General features: G+C 43.9%; 1 protein-coding gene across 1 annotated transcript in view; it reads right to left on the bottom strand.

The window, feature by feature from the left end:
* LOC310865255 (uncharacterized protein) overlaps nucleotides 1–27,478 on the bottom strand; it is a 54,339-nt gene that overhangs the window by 5,981 nt on the left and 20,880 nt on the right. The window contains exons 3-7 of the mRNA XM_083774280.1: nucleotides 24,609–26,456; nucleotides 18,896–19,020; nucleotides 17,054–17,348; nucleotides 7,872–8,079; nucleotides 1,079–1,217 (exon numbers count right to left, since the gene is read on the bottom strand). Coding sequence (XP_083630406.1) covers nucleotides 1,079–1,217; nucleotides 7,872–8,079; nucleotides 17,054–17,348; nucleotides 18,896–19,020; nucleotides 24,609–26,456 — 2,615 coding nt within the window. The remainder of the gene's footprint in view (nucleotides 1–1,078; nucleotides 1,218–7,871; nucleotides 8,080–17,053; nucleotides 17,349–18,895; nucleotides 19,021–24,608; nucleotides 26,457–27,478) is intronic.

Here is a 27,478-nt window from a genome sequence, read left to right as displayed (position 1 = left end):
CCCTCCCGTCCCGGCTTCACCAGAGCTGAACGGCATGTCTCCAAAATGTACGGGTGCTTTTTTCAGAGCACCTTGCATCCTTTTTTTGGATTAAACGTACAACCTGTTATTCAATGCAATCCGTCTAAACTGTCACAGCCACAGATAAGATATTCAAGGACATACGGCTGGCCATTTCAAACTCTTTTGGAATATGAGATCTCATGGTCATCTTGGTGTGATGTAATTCACGGCTTCACATGGGGTGACTACTCTACTGTAAAAAAATAAAAAAAGAAAACATTTTGGGGGGTGAAGTATATCTTTAAAAGCAGCACCAAATCAAATTAGATTTAGTGGTGAGAGAGAAATCTGAAAGCGTTTACAAACTTTTTCATTTCAAGAACCCTGCAGGTTGATATGCATTTAGGCCATGGGCCCCCATTTGATGTGATTATTTCTCTTGGACCTCAATATACACGGTAAAATCCTCAGTGTTATGTAACCGACAGTGTATGAATGGAACCAAATGAACCCGTAAGGCATGGGTCCATTTGTTTCCACTCATCAGAGTTACAGAACCGTTAACGGTCCGTCCATTCCATTTAGTTCCTAATAAGCACCTGGAACCTTCCCAAGGACCCCTGGGGGTACTTTAAGAACCACTGCAATAATCTACATGAAAGCCTCCTGGCTGTGCGATGGCACATGCTCTATCAGCGCTATGGCAACCAGTGGGAATAGCAGCTCCACTGCTGCAGCTCCCTGTATTCATGCCTCTCCAATAAGAGTCTGGCCTACTCCAGCCATATGTACCAAAACGCAGTTTGAAGTCCTTGGACAAAGCTCTCCTAATCATGCTTTTGGATTTAGAGCTCTGACTCTCTGGAATGCCCTTTCCCCCCCTATGGTGTTATGTGTACTTTTGAAAGGTGCTATATAAATAAAGCATTATTATTATTATTATTATTAAATCAAAGTGGTTGTGTCAGAAGGGATAATGCATTCAAACCCAGTATAGGAGATACTACTGGGTCAGATATTACTCGACTACAGTGAAAGTTTTATTGGTCATATTTGTACTTCAGCGAGTTCTCACCTTAATGGAGTCCACCAGGTCTTCTACCAGGAAGAGACGTCTCAGCTCCCCTACCAGCTTGTTGAATCTCTCCAGGCCAATATCACCGTACTTATGAACCAGCTCATCTGACAGAGCTACGTCCATCTCCAGGTACTGCCTGCAAGACAAACATTATACCGTACAATGAACCAGCTCATCTGACAGATGTGTGTATGTCCAGGTACTGCCTGCAGGACACGCAAACATTATACCGTACAATAATAGCCATGCAAAGTCAGGCCCGATACCAATGTTTGACCACATGAACCTAGTGTCCCAGGTGAGGAGATCAAAGGCCGCGTCAACTCAAGCATTATGTACAAAACAAAATCCACTTTGGAACCCACTACTCCATGCATCCATCGCTGGGCAGAATTGCATCCATATCGTGATGAGACTAGAGATCATTGTGAGCTTGTACTAGTAGATCTGCTATTTTTGGAAAATGCGAAGGAAAAATAAATACATATATTTATAGCCACGGTAACAATATTGATATTGTATATACAGTATAGTCTCATTTGATTTTGTGCATATTGCCCAGCTCTCCCTCCATTCATCCATCCATGGGAGTCTGGAGTTTATCCCGTTTACAGTCTCGACTTATCAGAGAAACTTCATCCACTTTTCAAAGTTCAAACTAGACAGAGACGTTAACATCAGCTGTACAGTGTACAGGCTACAGGAGCCATTGAACACATGCATCTGTTAAATGTCTCCAGTGCCAACATGCAGCTCAGGAACACATGAAGGGTAGGTGAACTCGGCACTTGGCAGAGATGTTAACGGACACGCCTACACCTTCCATCCATGCCAATGGAGCCCACTGAACTAAAGATCATGAGATGTGAAACCTGATACAGTCAGTGTGTGTGTAGAGAATATGCGACGGTCAGGAGTAACGTAGACAGGTGTCATGTGCCTCTGGTACAGGATATCGATGACGCATACGTTAACATGAGGAAGCGTTTAGCATGGAGGAAATGAGACTGTGTGTCATTTGACCACCGGTCGGTGGTCGAGGCTGCAGGCCCCACCCCCGGAGAACATGCACCCACAATATCCTGCCATAATCTACTGTAATACTGTATGCTATATTCTAAAAGTCAAGTGCAACATATGTGGTTGCACTTGCATAATGTGGTTGCAAGTGTCATTGAAACATTACATTTATTAACAATTAAAATATGAAACCCTTTCCCCCCCCCCCCTATAATGACATGGCCAAAACAGGTTTAAAGTGGTTCACCTCAACCACAGAGGTCAGGGATATCAATGTCAATGCGAATTACGAAATCCCTCAGTCCTTTAAAGGACCTTAACACTAGAGCGCAGTGCGCACATTTAATCAGCTTAGCGCCATGACTTTCTGAGCTCAGTCTCCCGAGCTGGCTAATCTTGAACTGGGACCTACTGACCCTAAACGTGTTGCAGATTGGCCTGGCTGAGAGCCAAAACCTCAGAAGGCTCAGTTGGGTTTTTTTTTTTTTTAACGGAGGGAAGTCAACTGTGCACCGGAGACACCGGCACACAGCGGGCCGTACAGTTACAGTTATATGCATGGATATGCATGGATTACAACTCTGCAGAAGGCTCTAGACGGGTGCTACACCAGAATGTTACGTGTAGTGCTCAGCATTAGCAAGAGTACACATGTTACCAACGAGAATCTGTATGCCGGAATATTCAGGGTGAGCAACAACATAGCAGCCAGGAGAATGAGACTCGCAGGACACTGACAAAGACACCAAGAGCTCCCCAGCCAGCAAACTGGTGCTGTGGGAACCAACACATGGGCACCGGTCACCAGGACGTCCCATATTAACATATGTGGATGTACTCAAGAAAGACGCAGGAGCGTAAAGCACCAACGAGCTGGCCGGATGTATGGAGAAGCGGGATGACTGGAAGCGACGATGGAAGGCTCGTCTGAGGACGACCTAGAGAGATTAAAGCTAAATAAAACCTCACCACTGAACAAAATGTATGGCCACGTCCTATTGTGGGATTTGTAAGAAGGAGCCTGCCACACTAGCGCCGTTTCCTAGACAACAACATAATTATGTAAAATGACGATGTTCTACTATAAATATTGTTCCTGCCGTTCATGGGGCGACTGTGGCTCAGGAGGTAGAGCAGGTCGTCCAATGATCCATGGGTCGGCGGTTCGAATCCCGGCTCCTCCTGTCTACATGTCGAAGTGTCCTTGGGCAAGACACTGAACCCCAAATTGCTCCCGATGTGCTGGTTGGTACCTTGCATGGCTTCCGCCGCAATCGGTGTATGAATGGGTGAATGTAATGCACAATCTATGTAAAGCGCCTTGGATAAAGGCGCTATATAAATGCACCATTTACCATTTACCATGTATCCAACCAAGTTAATGAATCAGACTGAGGCTCTGGAATTTAATTTCACAAATGAAAAGTAGACGATCTACAAGCCGACGCAAATGACTGATATAGTGCAAAATACTGACCAGTTAAAACCCATTCTAACCTGAGATCAGATTCATACGAGGTTTCCACTGGACACACACTGGTCTGATGAACCCATTCTGACCTGAGATCAGATTCTAGAAATGTCAGTCGTTCTTCGATTATTCAAAAATAGCAGACCTACAAGCTCATATCGCGCCACCTAGTGGCGCGATATGAGCTTGTAGATCTGCTATTTTTCAATAGCTAAAGCACGACATGATGCCAACACCAAAATGGGTGCCCGGTCAGAATGGGTTAAAGGAGAATTCCATACTAGAAGGCTTTCTTACCTTTATTTGTAGTCGTTACGTACCCACCAAAGAGGTCCAGGTGTTATTTTGCGCAAAAGTACATTATTGGCTATTTCCGCAAATATATGGGGGGGTTGGGTTTTTGTGCTAATTCGCTTATTACCATCTAAATAAGTAGTAAAGTGTGCCACTTGGGATACTATTTATTTACATTATGAAGAGAGGCTATATACCGTAATTTCCGGACTATAAGCCGCGGCTTTTTACCCATGATTTGAACCCTGCGGCTTATACAACGGTGCGGCTAATCTATGGATTTTTACAGCTAACGCAGAGCCATCTCAGGCTTTGAGCTAACGTAGCTGCGGCTTATAGTCCGGTGCGGCTTATAGTCCGGTGCGGCTTGTATATGGGATTTTCCCTAAATTTGGCTGGTGCGGCTTATATTCAGGTGCGGCTTATAGTCCGGAAATTACGGTACAAAAGATAGATTTTTGAGCGATGCAAATAAGTGAATTAGCACAACACCCCCATTCAATGCAATTCAATGAGGGCTTATGGTAGGGCAAATAGCCAATAATGCACTTTTGCACAAAATAACACCTGGACCTCTTTGGTGGAGACGTAACAACTACAAATAAAAGGTAAGAAAGCCTTCTAGCATGGAATTCTCCTTTAAACAGTCTTCTACTGTTTACCAGTGGGAGCTGACCAGTATAACCACAGTAATGCTCTGTTGGTCACTGGGAGCTGACCAGTAAGTAAGTCCACAGTACTACTGTTAGGGGGAACAAGCAACCTTCCAGTCACAAGTTCATGCCTCTTGAGAGGCCCAGAAACGCGTGATCTTTTTATTTTATTTTTTCACTATCTGGATGTTCAGCAGAATTGTGAAATTGACAATTGTGCAACAAAGTGATGAGAAGTACTGTGTGCTTGCCTTCAGTTTTGTACTTTTGTAGCAAACTCTGCAGTTAACCCATTTTGAGTTTTTGACGTGAGATCAGATTGTAAAAATGTCTTCTACATCCTGAGTTTTCTGAAAAAGCTATGTTTCCATGTCAGTCGTTCTTCGATTTTTCAAAAATAGCAGACCTACAAGCTCGTAGCTTGTAGATCTGCTATTTTTCAATAGCTAAAGCGTAGCATAATGCTAACACCAAAAGGGGTTCCTGCCCAAAATGGGTTAAGACAATAAATGAATGAATAAAAACAAGCCACAACTTATTTAATTCTACTGTTAAGATGGATGTTAGGTTCTTAACTTGCTTAAAATCCTTGATGACTATTTCTACATATCTGATGTATTACCATGTGTTGTTCTTGCTTACTGTAAATCGCTCTGGATCAAAATGCCTAAATTGTAAATTGAATAGCGCAATACAATATTTAAGATGATGTGTGTTCTGCACATAAGATAAGTCTACGTTAGGTATAGTGTTCATTGATGTGTTCAACGTGACGTCGATGTGTGTGCATGAGAGAGAGCACAGATAGTGAGTAGTAATTGTGAAAGGAGAAAGACTTAACAGTACAGCAACATTTTAATATTCTCGTTTTGTTTCGTTTTCATAACGTCCGTTATAAAATCGCATCGTATGATGGTTCCACGCAAAAATATGGAATTGGTAATACCCATCTCCAAAACTCTGATTTGAAACAAAGTGATGACATTTTCATTTGTTCATCAAGATATGCCCGCTGCCAATGATCGGGTTTTATCAGGCATGACTTATTTTCCAGCGCTTAAGCCCAATTGATACACCGCAGTATGACGGCATCGCTTGCCAAAAAGGACAGATCTACAAGACTAGCAAACGGGACCCGTCCCTCCCTTGTGCGATGGGGCATAAAATTAAGCTTTAGCCGACCACCAACCAGAAGGCCCACGTGTTGCTCAGTTCTGGCTGTGGGTGACAAGTTTGGCCTATTTCACCAGCAACCGTTGGCAGGTACCCAACAATCTATCGGAGGTCCTTATAAGTTATTCCAAAAAGAATGACTCACTTTTGGCAACACAGTGAATGTGGCTATTAAATGATGAGTCCGCCAGGTGTACAGTAGTTCACACACAAAGAAAAAAAACGTTGTTTAACGCAGTGTGAAAACACCATATCACATCACAGCGCTACAATAAAGCAACAGTAGAACTGGCTGTAGTTCAAGCCGAGCAAGGACACTATGTATTGATGTTTGCTCCTGGCAGTCTGTTCTCCACTGCGGCAGATAGGGGCCAAGACAAACCGCAGTAATCACTTTGACTTCAAAGGGCATAGTAAGTCATTTGTCAATTGTTGTTTTAAATAGCAGAGCTACATGCTCACAATGCTGCAGCATGTTGTGCTCCGCTATTTTGAAGTATAACAAACGGGACATAAGGGGATGTTGATATGTACTCCATTTTTCCTCCTTGCCTCCGAAGGGAAATACAGAGGTAGAGGTGTGTGTGTGTGTGTGTGTGGGGGGGGGGGGAGGGGGAGGGGGGGGGCAGTGCTTGCCTGCCATCATCACTATGCGTTCGACCTTGTTCCACTTATAACTGCTCACTTGTAATACGGGTATAACCACAGTAATGCTCTGTTGGTCACTGGGAGCTGACCAGTAAGTAAGTAAGTATTGTTAGGGGATTGAAACAAGCAACCTTCCAGTCACAAGTTCATGCCTCTTGAGAGGCCCAGAAACGCTAGGAATTGTTTAGCAACCGTTTATTTTCTGTGACTTGTCCTTGGTCAGTGGCTTTCTTCAGAATATGTCTGATGTCAGTGATTCACTACGACACTATATTAGGAGTCCACTAACTTATTTTTCCCCCCCAATACTGGAACCAAATGAACCCGTATCTTCGTAAGGGTCCATTTGGTTAAATATGTGCACTCTCAGAGTTACAGAGCTGTTAAGGTCATTTAGGGCTACATCTCTTTATGCGTTCTGGTAATATTATTGTCCGCTTATTTGTAGGTCTGTGGCAAAAATAGAATTGATAAAAATGTCCGTGTCTTTATTTAAGACACTGGATGACAACAGCAGTCTCACATATTCAGATGATCCGAGATCTCCCCCTACCACCAATACGTCTGGTGACATTCAATGAATGGGCTAAAACTGTATGGAAACATTTCAGAGATTTAAAAATATAGAGAGAAGACTTCCGCACACCCGGCAGGCAATTTGGAGCAGGTGCGATGATGACAAAGTGTATACAATGTGGAAGAAGGGACATCCGCACACTGCCACTTGCTAGTTCAGAGCAATTTTATTAATTGAGCAACGTTTCGGTCTTGCGACCTTCCTCAGGCTTCCTGCCTTTAGAACAGTCCTTCATATTTGAGATGTTATCAGGACTGGTTTCAAAGCAGTAGGTGTTGTGGGTTTCTTCGATGTTCTAATCTAGACCCTACATTTAATTTAGATTTCCCTACATGTATTGGTCGGCAGAGACCTCTGATCGTCTCTTACTTGAAGACTAGCAGCTAAAAACACTAAGTGACTTAAAAACTCAAACTGTTTGTGCACTCTGGGTTTCCCAAAGTGGGTGCCATGACGCAAGTCCAGGAATGCCGCAGGCGCTGAATACTTTGATAATATTTTGAATTTGTCAATATCACTTCAGTTTAACCACATAGACCATCTAGACTTAGTAAGACCACTAAACCTCCTCGCCTACTTAGTAAGATGGACCACTAAACCTCCTTGCCTACTTATAGCCAAAAATAGCCATTAGTCAATCTACGTTGTGAGCTTGTAGATCTGCTATTTTTGGTGAATGTTCCCCCCAGAATAGGGATACTGTGGTTCATGTGGTTAAAGGTCAAGTATAAACTTATTTTCAATTCAATTGAAAAACATTATTTACAGGGGCTTTGAGAACAACTACTGTTCTAGAAATGTGAATAATATGTAAAAACTGATTTGATCTCACGGTTAGTCATCTATGAGGTAAAACGCTGTAACGGAAGAGGAGTGCTTCGTAATCTTTAAAGCCGATGGGGTGAAAGTTCCCCCCCGCCCCACTCCAAAGCTCGGAGTCATCCGAGGACTCACTTGAAAGGGTGTCCATCGTCGGACTTCTGGATGGCCTGCAGCACACCCTTGTATATTCTGAAGGTGACGGTGACGGACAGGAGGGCCAGGCCGATGTAAGAGGACACGCTGACGATGCTGCACACCGTCAGGGACAGCAACAGAAGGAGGGACGCCCCGAATACCACGCCGGTTGTCTTCAGATCGCGCCAGTACAGCAGATCCACCACTGGGGAGGGAGGGAAGGAGGAAGAGAGAGAGGGGGGGGAAGTCATTAATAACAGTTAATTGCCCTGGCATGTCTGTGTATCTATCAACCATAAGTGCAATTACAACGGGAATACCCTGCACAGAAGGACTTCATTGTGGAATATTTGTTCTTTACATTTCAGCTTTTAACTTAAAACCCCCCTCTAGTAGCTTCTCTTATTTTTTTAAAGCATTTTAGAACTCATCTTTGAAACCTTTATTTAGCCAAGTGATGTGATGATGATGAGCAGCCTGATCCCAATTACTGTCTACGAACCGGATGGATGGTCATGCTGGGACAACTTGTATGTACTGTACATAGTGTACATGCACATACGCACGCTGCAGCATGAATGTAGGCCATGTACTGTACTGGTATATATGATCAGTAGTACTGGGGTACAGTATTGGCATTAAAAATACTTTGTGAATGGGGTATGTTCATTGTGCCAATGTAGCATGTGGAGGCAGTACACACACACACACACACACACACACACACACACACCAATCAAAATGAAGAATCAATAAACTACCGTAATGTGCCGAAAATAAGACGACCCCCTTTTTTCAAGACTCATTTGTGGAAAAAGAACATTGAATATATTATATATTATCCAGTCTTATATTCAGGCCAATGGATTATTAGGATTTATTAATATTAGGAGGATGATTAAGTGTAGATATAACCATGAAGCCATCATTCTGCAATGTAAGCCTCTCAGCCAAAGGTTATTTCTGACCTTTAGTTTTCTCAGCTGTCACTTACACCCAGAGAGCAAGCGCAGGAATGCTACAGTGATTCAGCAGGTAGCCCTCTGTCCAGATTCACCCGCAGGGAGTCATAAAAGGGTACGGTACACTATGTACATTCTAAATGCTCCTTTATTAAAAGGTTAACAGGTCAGAGTGTGAACTTTGCCCTGCATATTGACGGTGTCGGATACAACGCCTAAAAATGCCGGGGCAAAGAGTCACCTTTCAGTCTCTCAGAGAACAACTATGCCTCTTTGACATATGGAATGACAACGTACTGTAGGGTTCAAAAGATGAATGAGTACACAATATAAAATACTGGTAACGCCCAGTCAGTCTCTCAACAGCTGCAGTATTACATTCACATGGGCCACCTAGTAAAAGCAATCCAGCAGGTGTGGTGATACAGAACAGAAATCCATGCCATCCTGAAAGAAGACCAGTCTGTATTTAAGCTGCAAAAATGATCATCTCGCTAGCCTAATTAATGTCTGGGGAAGGGGGGGGGGGGGAGGGATCCTTCTTTCTCTTAGGGGGATAGACAGGGACTGGCGACTGGAGAGGGAGTGACTGAGGTTAGGAGGGGGTTGGGTGGGTCGGTAGTCTCCTGCTAGACAGCTGATCTCGGGTCTAAGGGTACAGCACCTGACTGTACTTATGTTTCACTAAGAATTCCAGGCAGGTCACTGGACAATATTAGACACGTCCTGGTACGTTTCTTTACTGGTCCTGACTGCAGTGTGAACCAAAGACTCGCTGCACCCCTTAACATGACTTTTAGCCGATAAATGCAGCCTCGAGACTGCCATGTTGCACGCTGCCACGGGCTAGACTGAATAACCCACCCCGACTGCGACACATCTTGGCAGCCCACCAAAACCTCCCCTGAAATGGCTCATGGCCGGGCAATGAATGAGAGCTTGTACAGGCCTGGGAATCATAAACCCACATTTCTAACAAAGAGTGATTGCTTTTTGAGGCACACGGTCTGGTCCAACAACAAAGTACAAACACGTGAATCTTAACCGATACACAAGAGTAAAATGGATGCATGTTGAACTTGAAATAAAAGCTACCCCAACATCCAATAGTGGGGGTAGGGCTCCAGGGGTCCCCAGCTAAATGTGGATTAGACTTCACCACTGTTAAATACACATAAATACAACTTCGGGACATACAACAGCTTTTCTGATCAGATAATGACTATTATCTATACAGGACTATCTATACTGGTGGAGATTTTTTTTTAAATTCTGGACCAAATAAAGATCAATATCAGATCAAAATTCATCAGTCACTAATAAAATAATAATCATAATATTGACTGGGGTCCCAGAGATATCAGAATGAGGGTCCAGGTTGATAAAAATCAATCACTGGTCTAATAAAAAAATAAGTACATCCGATCAGCTGCACCTCACTCTGGAAGGTTCTGTGCTGCTATGGCGGAAGGAGGTGGGTAGTAGCGTTGACAGCGGCCAACCCATGCCGACCTCAACCACACCGGCTACCACGCTGCCTCATCTCCCGTTCTGATGATGATCCCCGACTCCCCGTGAAGTCCTGAACTAGGCAAGACAAGAGCCGCGGATCTACAACAACGCACACAACGCGGGTAGATCGGGGGCTCTTGTCGGGGAGCGACACCAGTCTACACACACACGCACACACACACCATTGTGTGTTGGTGGGGAACCGACAAAACAGCAGCGCGGATGAGGAGGGGGTGTGGGGTGGGAGCTGACTGGCTCGCTGTGTCTCTACCCGTTCTGTCTACATATGGTAGCAAAAGCATGAGCTAGCATCGCTATAAATAGCACCTGCACGTTATTACCGGTATCCAAGCCCCGAGGCTTGATACATTAAAGTGTATCAAGCCGCGGACACACGGCACGGGGCTGGCTGCTGTGTCCGTGGTGTGATCACCTCCACGGGGGGTGATGACAGACGAACGGACGGTGCAGCCTCCATCATCACCAGCACACCAGGCTGACACACACTCACCACACACACGTACACCACACACAGTCCAAAGGCTGCGTTTCAATCCCCACAACAAGCCGCCTCCTCTCTCAGCCCCGCTCCGTTCGAGACTGAGACACACACGATGGTTGTATTGTCCTTTAAAATGGCGATTTTAAAAGGACAATCGTGCTAAAAAAAGGTCGTTAAACCAAAGAAGAGATTATTATGTTTGGAACTAACCCTGTTTGGAATCCATCTTGAGGCTCCCGATATTAAGGCTAGGCTAGCTCCGCCCGGCTAACGTTAGCACGGTTAGCTCTGAGAAACGAACAGTCAAGAGAGACAGAGAGGAGAGAGCGGAGAGAGAGCAACCTGCAGCCTGGCAACACAGCACTACTGTGCACAAGAACACTTCCTGTAGTGCACTTCAAAATAAAATGCACTACCTTTCCCTTCTTTTTTTTTACATATTAATAATAGCATGAATTTATATACTGTAGCACCTATCATGAACACAAGGACGCTTTACATCAAAGCTTTGAGCTTGTAGATCTGCTTTAAAAATACACACTTTCTACCTGTAATGTTTTCTAATACAAGATTATAGGATGGATGGATTTAATTTAATTACTATATATTGTAAATCTTAAGATCTATGCTTAACTTTGGAGCAGTATAAGTCTATGGGACAGCAAGGTCAAAGTATACACATCTACACAATGTTAATTTTTAACTTTTTTTAAAGTTAATTGAGGTGGAAAACCAACATGCAAATGTCTGCATGTTATCAGCCAGCTATACGGCAGTAACTAGGTGTGGGCTTGCCTTACACGACTGGGTTGTAAAAGCATTGCACGTTGCCTCATTCCAAAATGTCCCTAACCAGAAAAGGTGAAGGTATCAAGACTTCTGCTGTTTATTTCTATATAATGTAATCTTGTAACGTCACTAATCTGTGACCACTGAATAAACAGACATTTAACCTCCCTAATGTGAACATTTTCATATGCCATAATGAAATGCCCAGAATAGTGGTAAAAAAAAATAGCAAAAATGCACATCTACAAGTTCAGGGGTCAGAACGCATTGGCGGTGGCACGCATTGTGATCTTGTAGATCAGCTACTTGTAATATGTCAAATTAATTAGGGCTTAACCCATTCTGAACGGGCACCCATTTTGGTGTCAGCATCATGTTATGCTTTAGCTATTTAAAAATAGCAGATCTACAAGCTCATATCGCGCCACCGAGTGGCGCGATACGAGCTTGTAGGTCTGCTATTTTTGAAAAATCGAAGAACGACTGACATTTTTAGAATCTGATCTCAGGTCAGAATGGGTTCATCAGACCAGTGTGTGTCCGGCGGAAACCTCGTATGAATCTGATCTCAGGTCAGAATGGGTTAAGTGGTTTTGAACAAGTGGTCCAGGCGCATGCCACATATAGGCCCTGGCCTGACAGTGTGCCGCGTGTTCGAGTCCCGTTCATGACGACCTTTGCTGCATGTCTTCCCCCGTCTCTCTCTCCCTCTTTCCTGTCAGTATTCACTTGTAGTATCAATAAGGCAGAAAAGCCAAAAAAACTCATCTTAAAAAAAAAAAAAAAAAAAAAAGAACAGCCCCATATCCATATGGATGTACTGCAGAAGGCAGCGTAAGTCAGTAACAGACATGTTTGCTGCAACTGCCACACACACACACACACACACACACACACACACACACACACACACTTTTTTGTAGCGTTGGCTGCATTTCAAAAAGACCTCTTCAATGCGGAGTTGCGGAAGCTGCACGCTGTACAAGACATTCCATAATGTTGTACAATAAGGGTTGTCTTTATTACCCAATCTGTCAAATGCATAATATTGTACAATAAGGGTTGTCTTTATTACCCAATCTGTTAAATGCGGTATGGGTAAAAGAGCAAGGGGCGTGTGTGCGTTATCCCAGTCATGTACTGTATGTGTGTGAGAGGTCACACAATCCTCCATTCTGATTCTAAGCAGCTGGCGAGTACTGCTGAGTAAGCTATACATTTTAAGTCCAGATTAAATGGCATTTTTCTAGGGTATAACTTCCTTGGTGTGATGTATTTCTGAGTGAAAAGTGATAGGTAGGCCGGGGAAAAAGCATTCAGAGCAATCAGGTTTGAGTGTCGGGGACTGCCTGTCATGATAATCATGGATAATTTACACACACACACACACACACACACACACACACACCAAAATGTGCTTAGTCACAGAGTACATGACTCAGCATCACACACAAGCAGCTCTTTCATTGTAGCATAGAATAACAAACGCACCATGCCAGATAACTCCATATACGTTAGGCTGAATAAATGGCAGATTTGACACTGGGTCATAAAGCCTGGCGGGGGTGGGTGGTCAAGAGAGAGAGAGAGAGATACAATAAACCTCTCTGTGTTGCAATGTGTTCCACAGTCAACTGTAGACACATGACAACCAGCCCACACTGCATCGACCTGGGCTGGGAAATATATTTTAATCAATATGGCAAAGTCAATGCCGCTATATAAATATTTGGATTTAGAAGCATTTTTAGAATCGGCCTCAGTCGAAAATGGGTGAAACCAGCAAATGGATGTCGAGGGGTGCGAGGTAATGCAGATCTTTGACATAGTTTTTCTCCGATTCTTGATTTGAGGTTTGACAACATTCAATTACTATTTTCAAATGTCTACATCCCAACACATCATACAAAAGGAATGGCCGTGCCCTACTAGATTAGAACATTCCATCAGAAAAATAAATTTGTCCAGGTCAAAGGTTGTGTCAAACCAGAGACACAGGATCTAAATGTCTCAATAGAAGAGCAGGGAGACCAAATACAACCACCCCATGAATGGACATTATATAATTCTATTCAATAGGAAAAAAGAAGTTACACAATACAGCTTCAAGTATGTTGCTCAAATTTAACCTCATCCCAGACATATCTAGACAGATGTAAAACACCCATGCTAGCCAAATTAAATACTGTACTTTAATGTACAGTGGCTCCCAACCCCGCTACTCGGGGACCCATGACACTGGGGAATGGGGATGCCCCTCGTCAGTCACAGTGAAACACATTTAGTCTAACGGCCTATTTGTAAAGGGATATGTATAGCTGGCTGGCTGTACATAGTGATATGTAGGCTTAGTCTATAACACGCATTGTGGACATTTAGCGATCAGTCCAAGTTGTAAGTGATATGTACTGTAATAAAATAAGACACATATTTGTGTGGTTGCGTCTGGATGGGGGAACAGGTGCGCTTCCTGTGGTTGCCTACATGGCTCTGTGTGTTACATACCCAATACCCATATGTATCAAACTAATTGATTATGAAACATTTACATATTCTAATAAAATAATGTAACCTTTTTTTTTTGGTTGAAAAATAAAAAACGTGCTTAAAGATATCTAAATTAAATCGGAAAAAGTCATCGATAGAATACCCGCTGAAAAAATAATTTGATAATGTGATCCTTAAGTCAAGTGTGATGACTGGTGTATAATGCATGTACAGTATGTACATTGTGTCACGTTGCACTTCATTGCATAAAGCGCCACATGCTCCGGTGATCCAACGCACTGGGTTAGTGGGTTTCCCTCACTGTTGCTCGTCTAGCGCCGCTTGAACCCAGCCTGCTGCATATGCTGGGTTCACGAGGTCACGCACAGATATAGGTTACAACTGTGGCTTCTCAACCTTTTCTGCTGCACAGCCCAGAAATAGAAGCCGTGTCACACGTGGCACATGCATGCAGAGACGAACGGCCAACTTTGACACCGAATGATGACTCCTGCAGTCCTTCAGGGGGCCGGCTTTAAGGCCTATTCATAGTCTGGATTTTCAGTGGTGAGGTGACCACCGCTCCGGTTGGTGAGGTGACCACCGCTCCGGTAACAACGTTGAGCGGTGGCGAGTAAAAACAGAGAGAAGGGCTGGATCGGTGGCGGTGGTTTGCTCTTGCACCGCGGCTTGTGACGTCATGTTGTAGTTCGGTGGTCACCTCCTGGTGGGAGGGAGTTCCCAGCGTCCGAAACGGTGGAGAAATGACAGAGTTACCATGTGGGGGGTGGGGGGAAATGACAGTTAAAGTGTGGCAGTCCCTCTACTGTACTGTACTGCGTACAGTTGAAAACAACCATGCTGTTTTCGTGCTCATACCCAGACACCCAGCCACCAACATAGCTCCGTAAGGGAGTGGTTGCACCACTCAAAAATGACACAAAAGTGCCAAGTGTAGGATACTAGGGGATGTGTAAGTGACATACAGAGGTAGGGGAGGATACTAGGGGATGTGTAAGTGACATACAGAGGTAGGAGAGGATACTAGGGGATGTGTAAGTGACATACAGAGGTAGGGGAGGATACTAGGGGATGTGTAAGTGACATAAATAGATTGATGTCTAACAGCAGTAACTCTAGCTCTTAATGTTAAAAATCACTAGAACTCACTGTACATACAGCATGGTCGAGTCAATCTAGAATATATTACAAAGAATGTAAAATCAATACTGCTCTTGCAATGCCACACCTCGTTGGAAAAGCCTTCACTGAATCTGCTAAAACATGGACATTTCTCACTGAATCTGCTAAAGCATGGACATTCCACTCTAAAAAGTAGAAAATGCTGTGATTGAAGACCTAAATACTTTGTAATGTCACTCAGAATGTGAGACCGATATTTACCAATATCAAAAAGCATACAATGACAAAAGTACAGTCACGTATCTACCTGCTCATTTACATTTACACACACAGCTTGGTAATAAGAGTTTAGTGGATTTACAACGTTATCACGCAGACCATGTTGTTCCTCCAGCCGTCTGCGAGGAAGTAGCCAATCGGGTGCAAGCCGAATCAGCTGCAAACATGCAACTACAGTATATTGCATACATACAACTTGATAATAGAAGCATGCAAATCTCTTGTTACACCAACATTGTCGTATGACTACCACTATGTATATAAGGGCTGGAGCGATTTAAAAAACCTAATATTTATACAACCGCACACGTGCACACACACACACACACACACACACACACACACACACACACACACACACACACACACACACACACCCCTTATTAGGTCACTCTTACATAGTGTGACTCAGCTACAGTTAGTATAGCATGCATCATTATCACCATGGAAATGGGCCAAACAATCCTATTCAAATACGTCTTCATATTGTCAGTTGTTTCTAAACTTCCTCTACGTTTCTGAACAGCACATTTAAAGAACAAGCCACGAGACCCTAGGAGAGATTATTATTTATATTTATAAAGCTGAATTAGTTTATCCTCCTTTCATACTGTTCAACAATACCGTGAATGAACTACAATATGATTAATCGCATATCGTCTGTCGAGTGGAAACGTCAAATGTCCAAAACTGTTACTTTTCAAGATTCAAATTCAAAAACGACAAAAGTAACAGATCTACAAACTCAAAGCGTGTTACTTTGCACAGACTTTGGAGTCTGTGCATCTGCCATTTTGACGCTGTAGTATGATCAAGTAGGGCATTCATTTACCAACATAATGCAAAATGTTACAGAGATAACGATATAGATATAGACCATAATAGGTTAGCCAATGATTAAATATATGTCACCATGCTCAGACCGCGCACACACACACACACACACACACACACACACACACACACACACACACACACACACACTTTTGCTCAATCAGTAATCGTCCAAAGGTTTCTGGAGGACTGAAAAGAGCTGGCAGCTACCTCAGTTCCCTTAGCAACAAGCTCCATGGACATTCCAGAATATTCCACAATGACAATGCTTTCAATACTCTTAAGAATTCTAAAATGCAAAGTTCTGCAGTCACATTTCAAAATTGGAGCCACTGTCCCACTGTTGTCAAAGCCATGACACCATTGAAGGAATGAGTCACAGAGGAGGGTGTGCTGCGCATGAACAGCCAGACGGTAACCTACCAACGACCCAGCAGTGCTGACATTTCCTCATACAATTAACGATTAACCAATCCAACAATAACTGTCACGGCTGCAGCCCAATGTCAACAGCCAGCTTTGACCCGTTACCTAAAATCAATTTGACAAAACAGCCATGTTATCAGCACAACAGACTAGAGCCTGTCTACCAGCAGCACTACTTGAAAAAATGGAGCGTGTCATAAGTGACAAAACAACAAGAGCCGTGTGTGTGTAGTGCTCAGCAGTACCGAGATGCCTCCAGGTTCTGGGCGAAGGCGCGACATGGCTCTTATGGTCCACTCCGTTCGTGACACCGTTACCGTTGGTCTCCATTCTTGTCAGGGGTTGGGAAATACAAGATTCCACGCGGGGTAAGAGAGAGACAGAGAGCTGTGGAGAGTGCTGTGCTGAGCTGAGCTGTGGCGTGGTGCTCTGTGCTGTGTGGTGCCCTCCTTGTGAGTGTGTGTTGGAGGGAGGGTGAAATGTGGGTAGTGAAAGTGGAGGAGGAGGGGGGGGGGGGGGGGGGGGTACACTGACACTAGCCTAAACCTTCCCCTGGAGACGACTGCAGTAAGCAAATCTCACTTTTCTGTCCATGAGATCCACACACACACACACACCTTTCTGTCCCAATCAAACCCAGTACATCTATCTCTATCCCCTCTTTCTTTTCATACAGCGATCCCACAATAATTATTGGCTGCACGGAAATGCAGCCTCTGCTTCTTTACACAGAACCAAACAAAGCCAGCAGCATAATGCCGCCCCCCTGTGGAGTGCTTTTACATAGCATGCCAGCCTTTCAGAATCAAGATGTGTGACGTGAACCACCTAAGGCCCATTTACTTCATCATACGATGATCAGCGGAAATAGCCGATCTGCAAGCTCACAAACAATGCGTTGCAACTGGCATTGCAATTTTGTCACAAAATGGGGACACGAGGGTTACGTTGTTGAAACAATATTGTCAGCATTTGTTGAGATGGGACTACTTGTCAGAATTTGAACCCGGACATTTTGAGTACCCCAACGTTTTATGCCAGAAATGTTGAGTATGGGTCCCCACTTAGAAACTGCTGGATGCCAACTTGCATATGTTGGGCAATTTTCATAATTCATTCCCTGAAGAAGGCAACTTGTTGCCGAAACGTTGGAAAAATAAAAATGTGACGGCATTCGTGACTACGAGCTCTCTCCTTTCTCAGTCATAGTTTTATCTCCTGCGGTCAGCACCTCCCCACTACTGGTGTGCGCTCCTACCTTCCTGTTTGTATAATATGTGACTATACCATTAAAGCATGATGACATTTAGATATATTTTTTGCCTTATATAGGTTGTTAATGGAATGGTCACATATTATGCTAATTATGAAAATTGCCTAACACATTAAAGTTAGCATCCGGCAGTATCTAAATGCTGGGGACCCATACTCTAGCATAAAATACTTTTCTAGCATAAAACCTTATGGTACTCAAAATGTCGGGGTTCACAAGTGGGGGTCTGGCAAGTAGACTAGTATTTCTACTTGTACACATTTAAATACCACTCTTAGTTCAAAGTAAGAAAAGTTGCTGTGAATCAAGTTACGACGGCAGATTTGTGCGAGCGGTGTGTCAGTAAGTATGTTGGAGGAGGAGCGGAACATAGACGCTGTGGAGTAGACGGATATGTTTGCTTGGGTTTAATGCCGTTCTCTGGAAGAAGAATGTGTGGGAGAGAGACGGGGAGCACATTTAGTGCCTGCTGTCGATTCAGCTCCGACCCACCACTGCTGGGCTGGCTTACTGCTGCAACAACACACTCCTCCCGTGCCTTCTATGCCAGTGTTGCTTCCTAAACAGTGGGTCGGGGCCAAATGTGTGGGCCACGGACCCATTTTATGGGTCACGTTATTTTGGAGTTTTGAATTATTCCAAAAGATTCTCAAAACTACAAGCCGATCTACAAGCGCAGATGCGTCGTGGGCTTGAAGATCTGCTATTCTCAGTAGTTTGGGTGCCAGGGAGACTTTTCTCTTTTGGGTCTCGAGCTGAAACATTTGGGAACTAAAGTGTTCACAACTGTGAGGTGGAATAATAACATTCTCACCTTGAACGGTGTGTACTTTGTGCTGAATAGGGCCGCCTCTCCCCCCTCTTTCTTGCAGGAGACATAAAACCTCTGCCCGACTCCATCAATCATCTCCGTCATTATCTTGATCCTGCAGACTAGGGCTGCATTAGGGCAGGGATTCTCAGCCATAGGATCACGGTCCATAGGTGGGCCTTGAACACCCTCTATTGATCAGCGGAATTTATCCCATTCTGACCTGAGATCAGATTCTAAAAAATGTCTATTACATCCTGACAGTTTCATTATTAACCCATTCTGACCTGAGATCAGATTCTAAAAGTGTCTTCGATTTTTCAAAAATAGCAGACCTACAAGCTCGTATCGCGCCACTCGGTGGCGCGATATGAGCTTGTAGATCTGCTATTTTTCAATAGCTAAAGCATAACATGATGCCGACACCAAAATGGATGCCCAGTCAGAATGGGTTATACATCGTTTAGAACTTGAGTTCTCAACGTTTTTTTTTGGCTGGGGATAATCATAACCACTATAAAAGACCAATTGCCGTAAATCTACAGCAATGGTGGTAAAAATGGTTAAGTTTGTTTGCCATTTAGGCGTCATAAAAAATTGCACAAATTGCTCAAGATTTGACAAATACCTGAAGTATCCGAAGAAATGACTTGTCTTTAATAATTAAATAATTCAAAAAGACTCAAATATAAAATCGACAAAGTTGGTAGATCTGCAGTTTGTTTCTTAAATTGTAATGTCCATGCAAAGGTGATTATGTAATATCCCCCCCCCCCCCCCCCACACACACACACACACACACACACACACACACACACACACACACACACACACACACGTTCGTACAGTACAGACACATGGAGGGTTTAGAAAGTGAACTTCAACATATGATTCAGCATAATGAATCCATTAATAGGTTCTACAACCTCTGCCTTTTACTGCAGTGGTTAAACCAGTGGTTCTCAAATGTTTCCAGGTCAAGGAGCGTCACCCCAATCTCAAAAATACTTTTGTTCCAGGGACCTCCAGAAACAACGATTTGAGTTAATCAGGAGCAATTAGGGGTTCAGACTTCAGTCTTGCTCAAGGACACTTTGACACCAACTCTGGGGGAGCCCGGGATCGAACTGGAAACCCAGTGCTGATGTAAGTAGCATTATGCAAGTCATAATGCTACCGATCATAATTCATAACCACTATAAAAGACCAATTGCCGTAATCTACAGCAATGGTGGGGGACTGTGTTAATTTCATTTGCCATAGATTTACGGCAATGGTGGTAAAATGGTTAAGTTCCGTTTGCCATTTAGGCGTCATAAAAAAAATAGCACAAATTGCTCAAGATTTGACAAATACCGTAGAAATCTTTAATAAATTCAATAAAGCAAAAAGACTACAAAATAAAACCGACAAAGCTCAATTGTAGATCTGCCGTTTGTTTCGTAAATTTTAATGTTCATGCAAAAATAATTGCGGATATAATTGCGATTAGGTGATTGTGTAATAACCCCCCCCCCCCACACACACACACACACACACGTTCGTACAGTACAGACATGAAGCACATGGAGGGTTTAGAAAGTGAACTTCAACATATGATTCAGCATAATGAATCCATTAATAGGTTCTACAACCTCTGCCTTTTACTGCAGACGGCTCCAATTACCTAAATGGAACTGGAACGCAGCCAAGTCTGACACAGATGCAAAAATCAGCTCTAAATGGACACTACAGATGGGATTATGACTGGAAATACTACTTGGAACACGCTGAGTAGATGTGAATTAGACTGAACTGGACATTTTAAAACTTAAATCATAATGATTGTCCATCAATGAAGTAGGCGGTTGTTATAAAACACTACCTCTACCGGCAGCGACGTCGAGGGGCACTCTGGGATCCATTTCCGCCCTTAGCCCTAAACGTCTTTGCCTTTATTACCATTTTGAAAAAAAAACATTTTGGAATAGTTCCAATAGCTCTACAAGTTCACAATGTGTCGATGTAGATTGACGAAATTATTAAAAGTTTTTCAAAAAAGAAAAGAAAAAAAAGGCAAACAAGTTAAGGGGTAAAGCACTGGCAAAAATAGGGCCCTCTGTCCCTCTCAGCTTCGCTACCGTCCGTGATCAGTCTCTCCTACACAGTCTCCCTCTCAGCTTTCCTACTGTCTGTCTCTTACACCGTCTCCCTCTCAGCTTTCCTACTGTCTGTCTCTTACACCGTCTCCCTCTCAGCTTTCCTACTGTCTGTCTCTTACAGTCTCCCTCTCAGCTTTCCTACCGTCCGTCTCTCCTACACTGTCTCCCGATCAGCTGTCTCTTTCACACTATCTCCGCCCATCTCTCCTATTCTTGTCTACCTCTCGGCTTCCCTACTTGGCATTCCTCCTATACATTTGAATACTTCTTTTTAGTATGATTTAAGCTTGTAGTGAACAAGCTTAAATAATGCATAATACCCATGGGGAATTGTGATATAACAACACATTAAATAACACTTGCAATAATGAATAAGAACTGATAAGAACTACTAGGTGCTTCTACAATTTAACATGTGGGGATAGAGCTGTAATTACAATGTGTGCCCACTAGAGGGCACCTGTCTCATTTGATAAAGACATCAGCCTTCTGTCTCTCCTCACTATTCACAGACACACACATCTGATTCTTTTTTATGATCACTTTTACCCATTCTGACCTGAGATCAGATTCATGCGAGGTTTCCACTGGACACACACTGGTCTGATGAACCCATTCTGACCTGAGATCAGATTCTAAAAATGTCAGTCGTTCTTCGATTTTTCAAAAATAGCAGACCTACAAGCTCGTAGCGCGGCGCGCTATGAGCTTGTAGATCTGCTATTTTTCAATAGCTAAAGCATAACATGATGCCAACACCAAAAGGGGTGCCCGGTCAGAATGGGTTAAGCCAGTGGTTCTCAAAACATTTCCAGGTCAAGGACCATCACCCCAATCGCAAATATTGTTTTGTTCCAGGACCTCCAGAAACAACGATTTGAGTTAAAAAATTGTTTGCTTTAAAAAGATATAATATAGAAAGATTTACACAAATGTTAACGATCTTTCAAAATAGCAGATGACGGTCAGGCTATGAGCTTGTATATCTGCTATGTTTTTTTAAATAAATAAATGCATTATAAATGCATTATAAGTGCTTTATAAATGCATTTATAAAGCACATTTATCCAAAGCGCTTTACATAGATTGTGCATTGCATTCAGAGGAAACCATGCAAGGCACTAACGTGCTCATCAGGAGAAATTAGGCCGGGGTTCGGACTTCAGTCTTGCTCAAGGACACTTCGACACCAACTCTGGGGGAGCCCGGGATCGAACTGGAAACCTTGTGGTTCCCATCCGCACACTCTACCCCTGAGCCAAAGTATAAAATATGGTTAAAGTGGTTGTGACACTATATTAATGAATTTAGCTGGGGACCCCCTGGTAGATTGTATTGCATTTCCCTCTACACACCAAGGGACATATCTTACTCCCGAGTCCCTTATGCATGAACCTTGTAGGCATGTTTTGGCCATTTTGAAAAACAAAAATAGTTCAAATAGCTGATCCACAAAGTCACAACATGTAGATCGGCTATTTTCACCATTTTAAAAATAGTTTTTCAAAATAGAAAAATAAATGGCCAAGGAATTCGGGCATGAGGGCCAGGGGGAAGGTAGGGCACCACATCTCTTTGCTGAACACAAATACCCCCCACCCCCCAGAATAGGGATGCCAGTGTTCACGAGTTTCAGCTCCAGTCTAACAAACAAGTACAGTAGGTGCTGACTGGGTGCTGGGTGCAACCAGAGCTACAGTTTGATGGGACGCCAGTGTCGCAATGCAGCGATGACGGTCTTTTTTTCCCTTTTCAAATGGGAGATTCCTCAAAACACACACGCACAACTTGGCAGCCGATGCCAAAGAGCAGAGTCCCACTGCTCCACTTATGGCGACTGCCTGCAACCGTGCAGATGCTTGTCTGTCCGTGAGATAATGGGTCAATATTGGTTTGAATAAAACATAGTCATCCTCTAAAGTAAAGGCTCAGCTGAACAGAGAGAGAGAGAGAGAGCGAGAGAGAGCCACGTCAGCAATCTAATCACTTCCTGAAAGGCCAGCTGAAGCAGGCAGGTCTGGCTTTGTTCTAAATCATGATCAGACACATCTGGGTGAGTATTACCAGTGTAAACTGGATGTCATTATGCAGACATATTAAGGCTGGGTGATAGAAATCAAATATCACAATAATTTTGTACCAAACATCGATATCGATTATATTATAACATATATTCAAATATAATATTGCAGTTTACTACACGGTTTGGTTGAATGCTTCATTCTGATTGGTCAATCGCCAAATTCAGCGGTGTGTTATTTCTGGATAATGACCGCTCCGCTCTATAACAGACCACTGCCTAATCAAAGGCTCAGAGCACCTGGCTGCAGCCGCTGGGCTCCTTGGATGTTATGCTGTACCCAACATGACAGCCATGTAAACCAACACACAATGGCATTTGTCAACTAAACAGCATGCTTTTTTTTTTTTGGAGAACATTTGAAGCGAGAAATAGCACTGAAACTAAATATGACTAAAACTAAATGAAAACGTAGTCAAAAGACTGATTAAAACTACATTAAAATGTGCTGTCAACATCAACACTGCTGCGAGGACGCATGTCCAGAGGGGGGTGGTGTTGTCCAAGAGGGGGGGGGGGGGTGTCCACAGGGAGGAGGGGGTGTGGTCTATAAGGTGGTATCAGGTTTCAGCCAGACAACTCTGGTTATTTCCAGTGTCGCAGAGCAGAGCTAAAATCAGTATACAAGGTAATCCAATATTGAATTCCAAGGAGCAAAAAGGCTTATAGAGGATATCGACAAGTCTAAGAGACAGAGAAAGAGAAAAAGAGAAAGAGAGAGTGTGTGTGTGTGTGTGTGTGTGCGTGCGTGCGTGTGTGTGTGTGACCCCATAGTGCGGATAGCGGGGTACTTAAGCGTTTATATTTTCTATGAATGGTTTTAAAGCTTAGAGCAAGAGGGGGGCTTTTATGTTGTGTGAAGAGTTACATTCTACTTACCGCATCACAAGATTAAAAAGGAGCAATAAAACATATTTTAGTGATGAATGAGACACTATTCTACTGAATGAAAATGCACACGACACAAATGGAAATCTCAGGCCACAATGAAGCAAGGACAAAATTAAATTAAAATGTAAAAAGAAAAAAAAATGAAAATCTCAAACAAAATGCAATGATTTCAAATTTCAAAGGAAATGCGAAAATTAATGGTGCAGAGGAGAAAAGTCATGCAAAATGAGAAACTCGCGATTTAAAAGAAATGGCTGGTTGACTGGGAGAAGATATTTTGTTGACAAGGAGATGATGTTTGGTTGACTTGACTAGAAGATGGCTGGTTGATTTGTAGAGGATAAACAATGAAAATGTAAGGCTTGATTTATGCTTAGTTGTGCACCAGTGGCATGCGTCGAAAATAGCAGATCTACAAGCTCACAACGTGTCGCATCGAGCTTCTAGATTGCCATTTTTGAAGAGCGACGCGATACGCAACCAAGTTTAAAACAGGCCTAAGGGCGCTGAGGGAGTTGATGGCAACGAAAACTGAAGCGTCAAGTGAAAACTTAGGATGATGTAGGGATGTATTCCATGCCAACATCGATTTTTAGTTTTTTACCTTTGAGGTTTGGCATCTGAAACATTTTGCACCCCTCTGTGCTCTCGTTAGCGATAGTCTCCTCTGGTTTGCCGACGGGTGTATGGATAAGCGGAGCTTGGGATGGGGCTGGGGCCTGTGAGGCTTCAGACTTCTCCAACTCTGCCTTTCCCTTCTGCGGGGAGTCCTGAGTCAGGAGGAGGTAGGAACTCTGGCTGGTCTGGCTTGGAGACTCTTCCTCAAATTCTGCTGGAGCAGAAAGTTCCTTCTTTCCAAAAAGGAGGTCATCATCGTCCAACAACTCTGGAGCCCTGGAAGAGGAGGGGAATTTGGAGTTGTCCAGAGCCTCCAGGAACTCGTCAATGATGCCCCTTGGTGGCCTCTCAATGAACTCAAATTCCTCAGAGGAGATTTCGGGCTCAGACACCTCCTCAGCAAAATCGTCATCCATCTTCAGTTCTGCCTTCTTCTTCTGCTCGTCCGTTTCCACCTGGAAGATGGCAGGGTTCTTGATCATGGCCTCCAGGACCGGAGAGAGAGAGTCCACTGTTGGGGCATCGGAATCTGAATCGTCTCCAGTGCTGGGGGGCTTATGGCTCTGGAAATCTAGAGGCTTAAATTTGTCAGCCATCTTGGGGGAGTCGAGGCACGAGAACCAGTCCTTCTGCTCAATCTTGACTGGCTCCTCCACCTTGACCTTTGCTGGGGTGGTTTCCTCCGCTTCCTTGACTAGGTCGAATGCGCCAAAGGTTTTCTCGGCAAGTCTGGCCTCCGTTTCTTCGGCCATCTCTTTCAGCAGAGAGACTTTGGAGTCGAAGGCAAAAGGATTGTTGGCCGACAGGTTGATGGGTGGATTGGGCGACTCCATCATCCTGCGTTCGAGCACGGGACTCTGCTCCTCAGGAGTTCCCTCGGTGGAGGAACCAGAGTCCAGTTTTTCTGGGTTGAGAGGAGAAGACTTCAGGATGTCAGGAAGAGACGGTGGAAGGGCTGAATCCTCATCGTCTTCATCTTCTTTAAGGCCAGAGAACTGACTCACAAGGGAGTCTGTGGTGGCCATTTTAGCGGACTCAAATGCCGCTTTGCCCTCATTAAGGAACGATGGTAATGTGTCCTGGGAATCTCCAGTCTGCCCGTACTGGACCAAATCTGGAGTTGGACTCTCTGACATTTTGCTGGCCTTACTGTCAGACTTGCCATCCCCGAAATGAGAGTAACCTGCGTCTGCCACCGGGCTGAATCCCTGGAACGTATGGCTGCTCTTCTTCACCTCATACATCAAGTCATCCTCATCTTCATCCAATTGCTTACCGTGCATGTCTGGCTCATACCTGGAGGAGCCAATGGGAGTGGTGTCCTTGGAGAAGGTATCCATGGAGACACGGGAGTTATCTTGAGAGGCAAGGCGTGTGGGATCCCAGGGCTCTGTTGGGTTAGAGGAGGCAGGGTGAGACTCTGGGAATGCCTGAATCTGGGGGCTCAGGGGAGAGGGGCCGTCAGTCGACTGACTGCCTGAACTAAGAGCTTTGTCTTCAGGGGAAAAGGACACTCCGCTGTCCTCACACAGATTCTTGTGCACTGGGTCTTTGCCTAAACTCAGATATGGGCCCGCTAAGGGATCTAGATCATCTTCCCGATTCTTACTATGCCCCGTTCCAGAGTGACCCTCTTCACGATCCCAAGGCATGTCCTTGGACTTAGTTTGGGGTGGTACAGTAGAGGAAGAGGAGGAGTAGTACAGTGTAGCGGATGCCGAAGTAGGGGGTTGGTTGGGACTCTCAGTCAGAGACAGCTCTTCCAGAGAGTCGGGAGAGTGGAGAGGGGAAAGAGGAGAGATGGGAGCAGGGGAGTCACCCTTCTGCCCAAGTGCTTGAGTAGAGAGGGAGGGGGGAATGCAATACAGTACATATCAAAGACACACTCCATTCCTTCAAAGTGCTCACCACACCTGGGTAAAATATGAACTGCATTTTGAGCCACGGTGGAATATTAAGTACTAGCCACCGGCCTAATGCTGCATTATACAAGACACTTTAGCAGGTAACAACCAGTGTCTTTTTCTATTCCAAGAATTTGTCTGGTCAAAATAAAAAGACCTCAAGTACTTAAATCCAAATCAAATGTGTTCCATTTTCTTTCCCAGGTCTGGTGGTGGCAACAGGTCAAGGGTCATGCCTAACGGAACCTCATTCAAGCTCAAACTCACACAAGCTGTCCATTGAGGGAGATAATGATTCCTCACAGGTGAAGCACATTCAATTCCAAAACACTGGAATGTTTCCTTTAATAGTTTAAATCACTGGTTCCCAAACACTGGGTTCACTCACTGCAGAATATTATTACCACAGTGACGTGACATTTTAACATGACCGAGACTACACATACATATATCATTTAAACCAGTGGTTCCAAAACGTTTTAGCCCGTGACCCAAAAGAGGAATTAGATGTTTGTCCAGGACCCAAACTAAAATAGCAGATCTACAAGCTCAAGGACCATTTGATTTTGTTGAAAATTTATGCAAATCTTTAATATATGTATATATTTTTTTAAGCTAACAGGGAGTCCCTGGAACAAAATATTTTGAAAATGGGGGTCATGCAGTAGCCTGGGTTCCAGCCTGATTCGCTGCGTTCCGCGGATCTGAAAATGTCACTGGCCTATTCAGTCTGGAAAGTCTCCTATTCTCCACAGGTAGGCGGGACATATGAAGTGAACCGTGGCTTCCGATTGGTCTGAGGTGTGGGTTGAGGAAAAACACCAGTTCGACGTTGTATTAATGCGCTCTGCGCAGCTACTGCTGTTGTCCTGCAACGTCCCCTTATCATTCACTAAACTCACGCCACACAGCCGTCATTTGTTTTGTACTACTGAATAGTTTACTTTTTACT

The sequence above is a fragment of the Protomyctophum parallelum genome (genome assembly GCF_964188405.1).
Source record: "Protomyctophum parallelum genome assembly, chromosome: 10".
In the NCBI taxonomy this organism is placed as follows: Eukaryota; Metazoa; Chordata; class Actinopteri; order Myctophiformes; family Myctophidae; genus Protomyctophum; species Protomyctophum parallelum.
The sequence above is the reverse complement of the archived record's forward strand: the minus strand, read 5'-3'. Positions and strand labels throughout refer to the sequence as shown.